This window comes from Diadema antillarum, unplaced genomic scaffold (assembly GCF_040938485.1).
Source record: "Diadema antillarum isolate AM-2024a unplaced genomic scaffold, OU_Dant_1.0 seq00001536_RagTag, whole genome shotgun sequence".
NCBI lineage: Eukaryota > Metazoa > Echinodermata > Echinoidea > Diadematoida > Diadematidae > Diadema > Diadema antillarum.
Window position 1 is genome coordinate 929,848 of NW_027272268.1, and position 15,914 is coordinate 945,761.

Below are 15,914 nucleotides of genomic sequence, written 5' to 3' on the forward strand. Positions count from 1 at the left end.
CTCAGTTACATCGGCCAAGCAGAATTTCTTGATACACAGCTGCCAGTCACCCCCATATTTGTTTTGTAAACAACCCCTATTTCGTCAGTGGAAGGGCATTCTGTGTTACTAACATGTTCACACAGACTATCTGACAAAATCGCTGGCATATTTCTTCAGCTACTCATTCCTGTCAACAAAATCTTATTTACATTACAAAGCAGTCACCTCTTGTATGGCAAAGTCCATGTAATAAGAACTAAGACCCCGTTTACAGTGTGAGGCTCGGCCGCGGCTCGGCCCAGCCCCGCTTCAGTGTAAACGCGCAAAAGGCCAAATGCGGGGCCAAAATTGGCCCCGCATTTGGCCTCGCTCTGGAGGTGGTCTCGGCCGCAGCCGAGCCCGGCCTTTTCTCAGTGTAAACGCAAACTGGGCTAAATGCGCGGCCAATTTTAGTCTGGCTTCCAAACCCTCTGCCCGTACTATTTCGCTATTCAGGATATTAACCTCCTCAACGTCGAATGCTAGTATAGTTTAAGGTGGTTTTGTCCTGCAAAGAATTTTTCCTTCGGCAAAGGCCTTTGCCCGAACAACGACTTCGTCGCCACTGAATCCAGTTGGCAAAGGGTCTGAAAACCAGACTATACCAAATTGCGTTTGTTTCCAAGCAGAGCGCCACTACGACAAAATATTGAAAGGTTTGAATTAAAAGCGCGGCCGAGCCCGGCAGTGTAAACGGACAAAATTGCGGGGCTTGGCCGCGGCTCGGCCCAGCCCCGCACTGTAAACGGGGTCTAACACATTGGGCAAATTGCATTTCAAGGACTTGTTCACACTTTTCTTCCTCTAGCTGCATTCAGATGTTGCATAAAGACAATGAGCTATGAATGATCATACCAGTATTTACACCATTTAGTCTGGGAACAGAAACAGAAACAAACACTGTATGCTCTCTTGAGCAATAGAGCTTTTCAATGAAACAAAAGAGACTTATATAGAATCATAAATGAATATCCGCAGCACAATATTAACATGATATATGAACTTAGGACAACTAGGAGAACTTGGAACAACACAAATGCATTTAAAGAGTGTATCAGTGAGCATTTACTAGTATATATAGTGTGTGTGTGTGTGTATGTGCGCACACTAGTGTGTATAAGTGTGTCCATGAATGAAGGACAGCAAATGAAAATTTGCGAGGGATGGAGAAAGGAAATGTTGAAAAGGAGAAGATTCAAATGAGAGGATACAAATAAGAGAAAGAAAACAGAAACACTGAGAGCATAGATATGAGATGGTCAGAAAAGGAATGACGACAAGAACCAAGGAACCTGAGAGAAAATTGGTCAGCAGAAGAGAAAGAGGAGAAAAAGGTATGGAATCAAAGTAAGCTGATGGCAAGCTACCCATGATTTCTTCTCCTCCTTCCTCTTTCTTCTCTGATGGAGAATAAAGGGAACGGTGGTGAGGAGGCAAAGGGGGGTGAAAGTTTAAAAAGGGTAGGCATGTGCTATAGATGTAGAATTGAAAGGTAGGGGGAGGGGAGGGGAGGGGTGAGGGGTAAGAAAGGAGAGAGGGGAAAGTGGGTATGTGATTCATTAGAGAGGGAGAGAAGTAAGAAGGTAGGCAGTACACGAGCCAGAGATGTCAAATCTCCACCACATACATCACAGATTTGGCTCTTTACGCCTGACAAAGGCGAGGGATACAGAGGCTGCTGCCGCTGCTGCCTTTTCTGGCTGGGCAAAGCCAGCGAAGGAGAAAGTCGCGGACCCATTTCCCTACATTACCCCAATTTTCTGCCATTTGCTTGTCAAATCAGACAGCTGAAATGCCCGTGTTTGAAACCCGCCCAGCACTTTCAAAGGGCACAGTTCCATTATTCAAATGGAAGAAGAATGGCAGCCCCATACAGAAATGCACTTGCAGGCACATTTTATCCGCTACATTTCTCCATGAAATCCTACTATAAAATCTATGACCACCAAGAAAAGAAAATGTTACTACGTCCAACTGAACTGCATTGAACCTCGACAAAGCATTTTTCCACATGGAAAAAAAAAAATTACCCTGTTCATGAGCCTGAGCCCAGTCTTTACATGCTTTAGATCTCATCAGAAATTTTAGATCCCTGTATAAACATGTCATTTCAAGTTGCAACTATCCCCAAATCTCATCTGAATTCTCAGCCAGCATCTGTGAAATATCTAGTGGATACACAAAGTGATTAGCATCAAGAAGTTTCTGATATACCGGTACTGTAAGGTCACCTAAGTTTAGGTATCCTTTGCATGCCGTTGCATATTACACACTGTCACATACTGTAAAACATGATATATTCGCGGCACGAAATTTTCGCGAATTGGAGCAGACGGCCTTTTTCGTGGCAAGAGATTTTCGCGAATTGCCACCTGCGTTCAATGCATATAGTGTAGATAAGAAATTTCGCCTGCATTTTAATTTCGCGAATCTTGGCGCTCGCGAAATTCGTGAAATTAAAATGCACACGAACATTTCTCGTTTTACAGTATTTATATTGATTGACTGAGCTCTCGGTACTATAGTTTTACGTTATCATAATCCATATAAAATAAATGCCTATTCTTATCTTAATGACCCATTTTAAAAAATGGGTCATTAAGTTGAATACTACTCTTGCTTTCTCACAAATACCAGATTATACATTTGCCTATGTACAGTGAATTCTACTTGAAAAGTATTTGACGGATCATTTCATCGAAGAAATAAAGTCAATCAATTATAAATCTGTCATTCATCTCTGGAATGCAGAGTATTTTCATGACTGACTATAATTGCAGTTTGCCAACTATTTCTTTTTGTCCATTGCAGTTATTGGTATTTGCTGTGGAAATTAGGATATACTGGCTTCATCTAAGAATATTGCTACAAATTAATTTTCATCACTGCAAGAAAACTAATGTCAGTCTGTAACTCTACACACACACAAAAAGAAAACATTTACAATACACAAGGTTAATATGATAATGTCTTTCACTGTGGCTTCAATACAACAATGATAAAGCTAATTCATAACAAAATTGTTTTTGTTTTTGTTTTTGTGTATTTTCTTGAAATCATACAAACTAAAAGGCCAGACAAAGTCAGGTAAAAGTAAATAACCATGAAGAAAGAGAATCCAAACTCATTAAGCTTGATGACATACCACATACCACTCTGTGGCCACGTGATTTGGGTTGATAATAGATGCAAACTGCCAGCTAGATTCCATCTGCAATGTATTATGTTTTGGCATCCGAAAGAGGTGGCCCGTGCAGATAAAGATCATGAAACCCCAGCCCATTTCATTCAAGACTTTGACTCAGTAGAAGCTTAATCACTGCCTTTCAATAGCAAGTAATGGACCAGTAAATTGAGGCTCTATATTTCAGATGAGAGAGTGGCTCCGTGGATCATTTATTCCTAAAATCTGATCATCAATGAGAATTTCGAAAAGCACAAGTCAAACTAATCTTACCACTAACCTTCAGTTGCTTTAAATCTCAAATAGCTTGCAACTAATGACATGAAAAGAACGCCCGTTAATCTCTCCCGTTTCAACTTTCAAGATAATAACGTGTTGACATGTCACAGTGATCATGTGTTTGTGGTTTCTCTTTATTTTATCAGTAAACTTTGCTATGTCTGAAAACTAACCTCAGAAAATCTCTCAAAGAGATAAATAATACTTCTCCATGTTATCTTGATCTAGAACACTCTGATAACTGAGTGAACAATACTGCAATCATAGCAAATGTCATGGCTAGATCCTGCTGGTAAGATTGTGAGGATGGCCTAAAACAATCCCTCATTGTTTCATTATTTTTAATGAACAATGCTTTCCAAAAGTTCCTTTAACATCTTGATATGGGTACAGTATTTTATAGCGCATTCATATCTACTGCCAGGACATACACAAGTAGAACAGCTATCAAACCAAAGACCGTACACATACAGAAACGATAATTACAACAATAAAACATGCCAATGTGAGACTTGCAACAAGCTAGACAAAAAGAAATGACAGTTTCCGCATATAAATTCTCTGGGGGTGTTTCAATCGAACAGAGTATGCCACTGGTGTGAAGACACAATAGTAGAGTTCCTCTGTGCAAACAAAACAACAGCTCTGTTGTTTTGTTTACATACTTGATGACAAAATCATGTCAACCTCCACTCAGGAAAGTGTAAAGTCAACTTTTTGAGCACTCGCACACAATAGCTCAAGGTTTAACTCATTTGCATGTGTATACTCTAACAAGAAAAAAATTCTTTACACGCCCGCATGCATACTTCTCTTTGTTAACAGACAAACACATCTACAGCAATGGCGCAGACATACAAATAAGTTAGCAATACATTAAAGCACATGACTAGAATTCACAAAATCATAAATAAACAGAGTAAGAGCACAGTTTAAAACAGTTGCAGGAAATTTTTACTGAATACTAGGAAACAAATTCATCAAACTAACCGGGTACTTGTACTTGTGGTTTCTCTGCTGTCACTGAGCAAGCATTCAATATGTGAAAGTTATACAGGTCTAAATCAACATCTTCATATACTTCATATATGACAATTGGTGACATGCTGTCCAAGATCAATGGCATTTGCTATGTTTCTTATATGGAGCATAGATTTTTTAAGAGGCTGATTGATGTAGCTCATTACTTTGAGGATTAAATCAGTTTATGACAGCAGATCTGACTCTTCTTCACTGTACATTGATGTTTACTTGCCCCCACACACTAGATATTCGAGTGAAAGAGTGTGATGAAGAATAAGAGGCTCAAACCCAATTGCCAAAGAAGGAAAATAATGCTTTTTGTCCTGTGATTCCTAACATGCTTTTCCCTATTCATTTCACATAAATATCCTTCCATCGTTTACTATATCTTTTTGAAACAAGTATGCAAACATGAATACTTATCAAGCATGCTAAACAGTTGATTAATTCAGGCCATCAGTACATTACTCCATATTTTCCCTCTTTTTCACATCAATGTAAATGGAAAGATCTAACGTGGGTGAAGAGCAAGAATTGATTTAGTAGGTTGGTAATCATACACATCCAATCCTATCACAAGGCTGTATATCTGACTGAGTAATGCAAAGAGTAAAACAGGGCAAACTTTCAGTGTAACATTGTGTGAAGGAGCCTGAAGCAATTGACCAGCTATAGATGCAGAATGCTCTTTATAAACAGAGTACTTCTGTTCCGGCCTGCATCCCTGATCAAAATTGTCAAGTTTTCTACAACCAAGAGGCAGCTGCTCACAATCCCCATTGAGGTTCTGGCAAACTCATTTTCTATCATCTGCCTCCCAGAAATGCTTGAAATGTGTGACCCAGGGTAACCTTGCCTTTGAAATGTCTAAGCATTAACGGGCGGAGATCTCCCCGTAAAGTAGGATGAGCAATGTTGTATAGAGAGGTTATGCAGAGTTAGAGGCAACCGCCACAAGAGATAGCTGACTGAAGTCAAGTCCGACACCATGCCAGCTATGTGCAGTACTACTATAGTAGGTATTTAAAATGGATATTGCCTCCAGCCCCCCCCCCCCCCTACCCCATCCTGCAATATCTCTTCATCTCTTCTTGTCTGTATTGTTTGCAGGTGTTGTCCTATATCCCACTCCCCAACCTTTCCTATGGCTCAATCATGTTCACATAAACTGACTGTATCTTATCTAACCCATCATCCGTAATTTACACGCAACCATGTAGAGAATGTATTCAGAATGTTGACTCACAGTATCATGTCATATCTGACCACAGATGAATAGCAATCACAACTGATTTTGGCAATAATGTTCATATTCCAGAATCCACTATTCCATGATTAAAGGCATAATTTACCATTTGCAGATGAAACAAAAATCCAGCTTTAGTGCTTCAAAATAGTTCCAGAATGTGAGTTAGGGATAGAAACAACCATTGTAAAAATTTGAATCAGTATAATTAAAATACACAAAATGTGAACAATAGTTATAATAAAATTGTTCCTAGACTAAACCGTCTACAGTTATGGTTTATTGAGAAAAATAGTGATATCTCCTCATATTTCAAGCTTTATTACAAATTTTTTACATGGTAGGATGTTTTGTGATAAAACTGACCCACACATATGCATCAAATTTGATATCTCGAACATTTTTACAATCATTGCTCCCAATGGTAAACAGTACCTTTAACCCAACTGTGGACTACCACACGAATACACAAATTACCAGGGATATTTTCCAACTTGCAATGAAGAATTTATAGAGTGAAAGTGTATCAGGGTGATAACTTCTTGAAGAATGAAGACATGAAATATGTATGAATAGCATATTTGACATTCAGCAATAGTGCCTGTGCTGCAGTTACACTGACAAAGTGATTGATCTGATGTTGTGACATTGTACACAGATGAGCAATCAAATGAATTACAGATCTCATGTATGAATGTTTGTATGGAATTATCACATTTGAGTCAAGTGAATCAGAATTCTCAACAGAAACAAAATGAAGCAAGATATGAACTGAACTAGATTGCTCAAGAGTGTCTTTTTGTCATGTTTTGTTGTGTTTTTGTTGTTGTTTTTTTTCAGTGCAAGATGTCCCATGCTTCAAACTAATATAAAAATCTAAACAAACCACAGGCCAGTAGAATGAATGGACAGAATGCCATGTTTAAACATTGTAGAAGCTCCCACTTTAGTGAAGTTGCCTCTCATACATTTTAAACAACATAAAACCATGTCTTTCCTTTTTTTATATTTGTGTTCATTTAAAAACAAACAAAATCACTCTGGTAAAAGATACACGTATGCTCACACTGACACACAAAATGTCTGGTCATTGCCCTCATGTCCTCAATCCTCTTATACCTTTTTTTTCCCACTCTGAAACAAGACTACTCAAACTTGAGTCAACATAACAGTGTTGATAAAATAAAAGCTGGTGAAACCCGAACCCTTCCTACAAATGTCACTTCATTAAGTAGCACTTATCTGGCAAGTACCGACATAGCAGGGGAATGTTCTCTGAACCGCCTCCATGCAAGCGATTAAATTCTTTTCCGGGCTTGACACGCCGGGCGACATGCGAGATGATTTCAACCCAATGTCGCTTGTTTAAGGTGCTACAAAAATATCTGTCGCATACTTGAGCGAAGGTGTGACTTATTTTCAACACCCTCTGAACACGAGCATCGGAAGAAAATCAGTGCCATTCCGTCCTAAAGGTTATTAGGAAACCAAATTTGCTTAGAGGGAGAAGTATGGAAAAATACATTTTCTACTTGAGAGATATGGATTTTGCAATTTGCGATGTTGACACACATACAGAGTTGGCAAGTAAATGCTGAAAATTTGTTTTATCAATATCAGCCAGGACTTTGAAAGACTGCCACAGAGCTGACAATGATTGCAAAACACTGACATATCGCTACTGAGATTTTCTCATATTTTGTTCTGAATTTCATCCTGGTAAGTTACATGTAATCAAACTGCAATGAAACCTAAACAGCACCAAATATTAATTTATGAAATTGCTGAAAAGTGTAATCATTGACTACTTCTCTTTTAATGAAGATTTATATTTGTGCTTTTGAAATCAGGGTTAAACAAACACACAAACACACACAAACAGTGAATGTGAGGACATACTCATATATCACTGCAGATGGAGGTAGATAAATAAAATGATATAGATTCCAATCCAACACTTACCTAGTTTCTCATCCTTCACATCCTCTTTTGAGCTGCAAGAAAAGAGAGACAAAAAAAAAATACATTCATTTACTTCAAAACTTGAAAATCAGTCAATAACAAAACATATGATAATATTCAATGTGCATTATATAGAGTCATCTCTAAAAAGGGAGAGGAATGAAAGAAAAACAGTAACATGAAGCTGAAAAAGAACAAAAAACGCCTTTTACAGCTATCCCAGCAGATTCAGGTGCTGTCTTCATTCAAGATTTTACCTGCTGCAATCACTAGCAGATATAGATTTAAAGGGACATTCCAGACGATATTCATAATTTCACATCATGTAGTACATAAATCGACAACTCCATGTATAGATTTGTGGAATTTATTGTGGTTCTTGAGCAGAGAAACAATACTTTGAAAAACCTTAAACCCATTACACTGAACAAGGATGATGACATAGGAGGTTCACATATTTCAGAAATGTAGCAGTGTAATTTCATTACAATACCGCTTGCTTGCGAGTCCACCTGTGCATAATCTATGCATGCCTTCTTCTTTTGTTCTGCTTCCATGAGCCCCATCTCATGCATTCTTATAGTGACTCTGCCATGTCATCATCCTTGTTCATTGCAATTTGTTCTAAATTTTGAATATATTCTTATTCTTCATCCCAATTAACACAAATTCTGAAACTCTGTCCTCAGTATAACTAATTCACAGTTGTTCAAATGTAAAAATCTGAAAATCATCCGGAGGTCTCCTCTAAAGAAAGTGCCAACAAAAAGCAAGTAAAGAGCAATACTCAATTAAAACAAGCGATAGAATTACTACTGAAAAGAAGTAAAGTATAATATAACACTTTGCAATTGGGACTGGAAAGACAATTTTATGAGTGGTTGAATTCATGATCCAAAACCACAGCCAGAGAGTGAGAAATTGTATGTATTACTGTAAGAGTGAATATTTTCATTTGGATAATTTTTCGCTATCGGCGGGGTAAGGTGAGTTTCACATGTTATGAAATCCCATTTTCTTTGCTCATTTTTCCACTGTTTTTAACTCCGTGGAATCAAGACATCAACTACTTGAACATATGGCAAGTAAAAATATTTGCATGCTTTTACTTTCATGCTAGTTTCTGGATGCACAAAATGCGCGAAAATTTCAACACCGCAAAATTTTCCACTTATACAGTATTCTTCTCCAAAAGAACATTTAGTGACTTCACACTTTGGAGATGATCCTATCCATACATTGCATTTCTATTATCAGAAGCAATATTTTCACTGGTTACTTATTTTACAAATAATGGTCAACTCATGAATTATACATATATATATATATATATATACAAAGATACCATGAAATGTAGGGCAATGTACAATAATGGACAATCAGTAAAAGGGACTATTAGACATTAAGATAATTAAAATATGTATTAGGACACACAAAAATATTTGCTTTATTTCAAAACCTATGTCCACAATTTCATATTCATTCCAACATGACAATTTCTATCAACCCACATCACTCTGCATTCTTTCTACTATATCTGACACCCCTTTGCTTGTCTCTATAGTCAGTGGATGAGCCAAAGGTGCCATAAACTGTGCTTCAAATTGTACCTTTCCAGCACACAGATTCATTGAAAGAGGCATATCAATTCTGTGAAACCAATACAGCTTTTTCCCCTGCATCCACACAGCTTTGATCACATGAAGCACAATACCATGATCAAATCCACAGCCCTGCCTCTTGTTTTACGGCAAAATCTCCAGATACTTGTGTGCACCATTTCTGCATCTCAATTCAGTAAATTGCTCTGGGCACTTGGCAACGGGGAAATGCAGAAAGTATCCACTGGCCCTGCTGGTAGAGCCAGTGTAGCGGAAGTCAATATTGACTCGGCTTCATCAGGCCATGTTAAATATCTCAGGCTTGGTTTAATCATTAACCCCCATGACAACTCAAAGGGGAGAAGAGGCTGAGAGAAGGAAATGAACGACCCATTTTTCAGGAACATACGCCTGGCTCCAGAGGCAGTGGAGAAGTTCATTACCATGAGTGCATACATCTTGTTTGCATAAGCTTATTTCTGTTTGTAGGGAAGAAAGACACACAGGATGATATATGTTCCATCTTCCTTTTCTGCGAAAAAAATGAACAATGGCTTATTTGTTAATGAAAACATGCTAACGTGAGGCCACAACAGCACCAGTCACTCTTGTTCATGATTATGCATGTACATACATGTATGATGTATAGTTCACAACATTCTTTTTTTAAAGCACAAATGTTAACCTTACAAAGGCATGAATAAATCTAACAGTCAATGTATCTCTTGCTACAAATTTCTTATGTTCCTTGATGTTGATTTTTGGTTATAAGCAAAATGAGTCTTTTTGTTGGATATTAATAGTGCAACAGATACAATGCAAATGACTCTTAACCAGAGATCCTTGAGTCAAAGAAGCAAATCTGAGTTGCTCAATTATCCGTCTTAAACAAACAGAATCAGTCATAATAAAAACTGATATCAATCCTGGGGTTTCAATGAGAGGTTGCAATAAAGGAGCGGTGCTTGGTGAAAGCTGGGTCTCAGTCACTGTGTGAAGGTATCATATTGGTGTGTACCTAACAGATTACACTACAAGAGGAGAGGAACAATAACATCCCCCTGTAATTCATCACCCTACAAGATCTAGATTGTCCCTGAATGAACTTAAAAAAACAAAAATAACAAAGAAATCTTCAAAATTATCATTGAGAAGTGCAGCATAGTAAACATGCAGATTTTCTCAATTGTGTTTCTTTTTTTCTTTTTTCTTTACTCTGGGGAAAATGTAATATTTCTTGTTGCCTTGTTACTTCTCTCATATCATTACATCTTTCTTCAAAAATATAGGGATAGACAATTTGTGTAGATGATAATAATATTTGTAAACACGGAGAAACATGTTTAGCAATGCACCTGTATTCATAGCATGCTAGTAATAACTCCACAGTGTATTATATGTGAAATGAATAACCATTTCAAATAATGAATCCTGAAATACACAGTTAATGGTGCCTTAGGCTGGCATACAAATATCAAATATTAATTGACATCCCCCATCTGGATATTAGAAAAAAAGATGCAGATCTCAAACAAGATATTGATAGCCTCTGAAAAGAGAATGTAAGGCAAAAGGCAATACATAAAATCAATGTTGGCGGAGGCACCATGATGCCATTGAACAGATAAACACAAGTAAAAAAAAAAAAATGATTTTTATGCTTAAAAATAAGTCAGGAATTATTATTTTTAGCTGCTCCAAATAATGCTTCATGATCCTCAGGCACCAAATACACAGCATTCTCAAACTAAATTGCTGTAACACCCACGACTTGTGACAGCCAAGGATATTCCCCACATTATGTGCATCACAGCTAACCATTCATAGCTGCACTTCCTTTTCTTCTCACATGGTGTACATTACTACTCATAAACCTAAGCCGCAGACTGAACATGTGTGTTTTAAATCACTCTAACTTTAGATTTTCAGGAAACATTGCAAATAACACAACTCTCTCGAAGCAACACTTCTTGATCATATTTCAGACGTAAGATGCCATTTATCAAAATTCTGTCACGTGATGTTCAGGCAATGTTCATAAGCTGGGAAATCAAATATTATTTAAAGGTGACTGGAAGATGCATCTGAATCAAACTGTTTAAAATGAAGGAATGCCTCCTTTGATTACACTGCTATGCCTGTCAGGAGTCTTCACTTTAATACATTAAATGATGTCATGCCATTTGATATTGAATGTCATGATCAGATAGAATTTAGTGACATGCAATGGACTTCCACGAGAGCAGAGTTTTTTTCACAAGAAAAGTGATTCCTAACAATTTCTAGACACATTATAGAGAGGGTCTATTTATGTTCGAGGGAAATATAATAATAATAATAATAATAATAATTGTTTTGGATATAAACTCCAAATTTTATTGTCCAAGAATGGAAATTCATTTTGCCCAATTGATCGTGGGCCCGGCAGCCACTGAGCAGCGCCAGATCGACGTTGCTCTAACCCTTTCAACTGTTGAACGGCAAACAAGGTAGCAGCAACTCCCATCTTTTAACGTCTTTTGGTATGACGCTGCCGGGGTTTGAACCCACGACCTCCCGATTGTGAGGGCAGCCGCTCTACTCACTGAGCCAACACATCGGTACATCAAAAGTCACAAAGTGTCAAATTTCTAGTAAATAAAACCCGACTGAACATGATGCAGAACTGAATTGCACTCGTCTTTCATGTCATATCTTGGGATATTCAGGGAGGGTTTTACTCGTGGTTGTTGGCTGTTTAACACTTGTAAAACAGTTGGTATTAAAAGGCCTAATCACAACAAGCAAAAGAGGATTGCAGCAGGAGGGGTATAGGTGTACCATCCCAAGTCCAGGTAACACACATTAGATGAGAAATATGAGCACAGAGGTGCTAATCACGACAACGCAGCATCCACATAATTGGGTCATCACAGTAACCCAAGGCATTCAGACTTAGAAAGTATTTCCACGTGAGGGAAACCAGAGACTCAAAGGGATATTTTAGACACTTCCGAAAAAAAAAGTACATATCTTCAATATGTTGGCACATCCTTTTTAGCATTGAATACTTTTGCCATGCCTGTGTCATTGCACAAAATCAGTTTCACAACTCATCACTTAAAGGGACTGTACAGTACTGGCTGAGATGGGGATTCAGGTTTATAACATTCGTAAGTGAGATAATGAGAAACCTCTTATGAAATATGAAAGAGCATGTAAGTTTAAGAAGGATTTAACGTTTATTCGATGAAAACTGGTTTTCAAATGGCCGAGATATCCAAAAATGTGATAATAATAAAAGGCGACAGGCCATGCCTTTCATGAGGATCTCTTTGTTTCACCTTGTTTTGGATATCTCAGCCATTTCAAAACCGATTTTCATCAAATAAACTTTTGATACCCCTTAGAATTGCATGCTGTTTGACATCTCATAGAGTGGTTTCTGAATATCTCGCAAAACGTTAAAAGCCAAGTCCTCACCTCAACCAGAACTGTACAGTCCCTTTAATATGAGTGCCGCCTAACCTTTTTATCAGAATATCATTCTTAGCTAATTATATATAAAATAAACACCTGGTTGTATTACTATCATCAGCATTCTTATCATAAATATTTCCATTAGCAACATTCATTTCATTTACTACTTTCATCACTATCATTATCATCATTTTAAGTATTACAATATTGACCGAAATAAGTATACTCTGAGAGTGAGCTGAATCAACAGTGAAGCATTGCAGTAACAAACAACATGTAGCATGGCTACAAAATCATCAAAAGGGGCCTTCCTTGACAAAAATAATATATATATCACATGAGAAATTGATTTGAAAATTATGTTTACTGAAAAATGAGAAATATTCAAAGAAATCACATTTCTCTATACAGAATGCATGTTTTGCAAAATATGGAAAGATCTGTGAATGTTGCTAATCCTACAGGTTCGAAGAAATTTGTATCTGCCCGAACTGACGAACGCGAGGTAAGGTCAATGCCCTCTCTCCTATCTATCATTGGTTGGTTGTTTGGAACCTGTGATGAAAGCAATCTTGAGCAGAAGTTTCATTCTGTCAGACGAAAACAAATTCATGCAGTCTCTTGGGGTAAACGGTATGAAATCCTAAACTCTGGAACTACATACAGGGTGTTCAGACACAAAAAATGTATACTAGAACGGTATAGCTATACCAAAACCTTACAGCCATGTGATGAATTTATACGTCTGAACGCTGACTAACGAAACAATGTATAACGACACGACGGTCAGAGCATCGTTTCGAACTAGAACTCGATAACGAATCAGCATTCCATGGTGGCCATTGTGCGTCGGAACGTAAGGCAACCATAGAACTGTATAACTGGGCGGGGCTTAATGGGAGTGCTCGCAAAAGGCGACCCCATAGCTGTCACTCAGACCATAACAGCATGTGCAGTGGGAAACTGCACATCTATACAACGTTTTCCAGAATGGTCAAGATTAGCATCTGAACGGTCTGTAGGCTATACGATGATTCTTTATACGTTGTTTCTTTATCGCGTTTTGATGAAAACTGGCTTGCGTCTGAACAGGGGGTAAGTCTTTATCACCTACAAAAATGCCAGGTTGCAAAATCAAAACCACCTGCAGACTTTGAGTAATTTTCATACAAAATGTCAAATTACATTGGTCAGTAGTATTAAGGTAAGAATCATTAATTTCGGTCGATTAAAAATGTAAACATTCAAACATTAAAGTGTTCATAGGCAAGCAATACCTATGGAAATGAGGTGTCATATAAAATTGTTTGCTCAATTACCTGATGAACTTTTCAATGCTGGGACTCAGTGCACTATTTACAACAAATTACAAGCACGATAATAGGCATGAGTTCCCATTCATTTATTTTATTTATTTATCTTCTTTTTTTTTTGGTTTCAAAGACAGTTACTAACATATTTTATCAATGAGCTAGACTAACATAAGACTAGCAGTGATAACTTCTCTAAACCTCTCAAAATATTCAGTGCGTTTCATGTGTGTCTATGGGCAAGAATCCAAATAGCAGGAGGATATTCCTAATAAAAATCATTGTTTTACTGCACTGATCATTCTCATTGCGAATTGTCACAGAAAATTTCTGGAAAAGTTAAAGAAATCCCACTCCACCAAATGTTACCATTTTTGTAATGTCGCGATTATTCAATGTCAGTGTGAACGGTCCACAAAACCAACAGCCAAGCACAGCAGCCTATTGTCCCAACAATGATTAGATGTGGCATACCATATTTGTCTGATGTCTGATATATTTGAACACATACACACACACATACACACACACAAACAAACAGACAAACACAATTGCACATACACAAACTCATCCACTAAATATTAAAATATTGTGAGGGATTTCAATAGGGAGGTTACGACCTTTAAAAAGCCAAGTCCACCATGGCTGTGGCCCACCCCTACTCGGAATGTATCGACCAGGGGAGAGGGTGGGCGGGAACGGTGCCTGTTCACAGTAAATGTCTCCTGGCCAAACATTGCCAACATTTCCTGGATGAATCATAGAGCCAGTGTCAATATGGACAGGAGACTGCTCCTCCACATTTGCATTAATTATGCCCCACAATGTAATCAAGCAATGCCAGTTGATTGCCTTTAATTGAACTCTATGAGTGGAAGTTGGTATGCACTGCATGTTGAGGGCTCGCCTCATTCAATCAGGGTCTAATTATACTCTAAGTGCAGATTTTAATGAACTCTCCTGGCCTGGCATTACATTACCTGCTAAATTGCTATCTGACCGATAAAACCAGTCTAGCAAGTTATCATGCATGCTGTATGTCACGCCTTGTCAATAATGCACGAGTTTGATGTGATCAAATTTGCTGTCTTGCATTCCAATGCCATTTCAAGTATTGATAAAGGAGGTAGAGAGGGGCAGATACATTACCAACAAAAAGCATTGTATGTAATAGATTACAAAATGCATGGTACGTTTATACCTGGTATATTGTAGATGGTGATAAGAAAAGACCATATTAATCACAGGACAATGTTATTTGTATTACACTTAATGGTTTGAGGCACAGAAAGTTATAAATTTCACATTATTGTTACTACACATGTTCCTGATAAAAGGAGCTTTTAATGTATTTGTTTCATTCAAATGAAAAAATAGAGTAAAATACTGGGTGTTTTTCCTGTGCATATGAACAATGAGGAATTTCAAGCGAGAAATGCCACAGTTGTATAACCTGCAGTTATATTCGAGATACTTACAGGACTACTATGTCAAATGAAATCCCAATATTCACTCAACTACCCATTCATTTCACTCAAATTGTTATGATTCACCACTTATCTACTCCACAGAGCAAAAACTCCTTTAATCTACAATCATGGCAACTCTCTACTTCGCTTAAAATTGCGATACTCACATCTCATTTGTTACAAATTCCATCATGATTTCTGCCTTTCACTAGATTCCACCAACATTTTTCAAAACAATCCAGTCACAGATTCCATCAACAACAATGTGAAGATGGACGCATCTTAGTGCAGGATAATATTTACAGATATCTCCAAGAGATTCGGACGGAAAGAGAAGTCCTACACACAGTGGAGACAGTC

General features: G+C 37.7%; 1 protein-coding gene across 2 annotated transcripts in view; it reads right to left on the reverse strand.

Annotated features, from left to right (window-relative positions):
• LOC139710493 (transcriptional adapter 2-beta-like) overlaps nt 1–15,914 on the reverse strand; it is a 54,392-nt gene that overhangs the window by 9,787 nt on the left and 28,691 nt on the right. For both annotated transcript variants that reach the window (XM_071622408.1, XM_071622407.1), the window contains exon 13: nt 7,716–7,747. In XM_071622408.1, the coding sequence (XP_071478509.1) occupies nt 7,716–7,747 (32 nt within the window). The remainder of the gene's footprint in view (nt 1–7,715; nt 7,748–15,914) is intronic.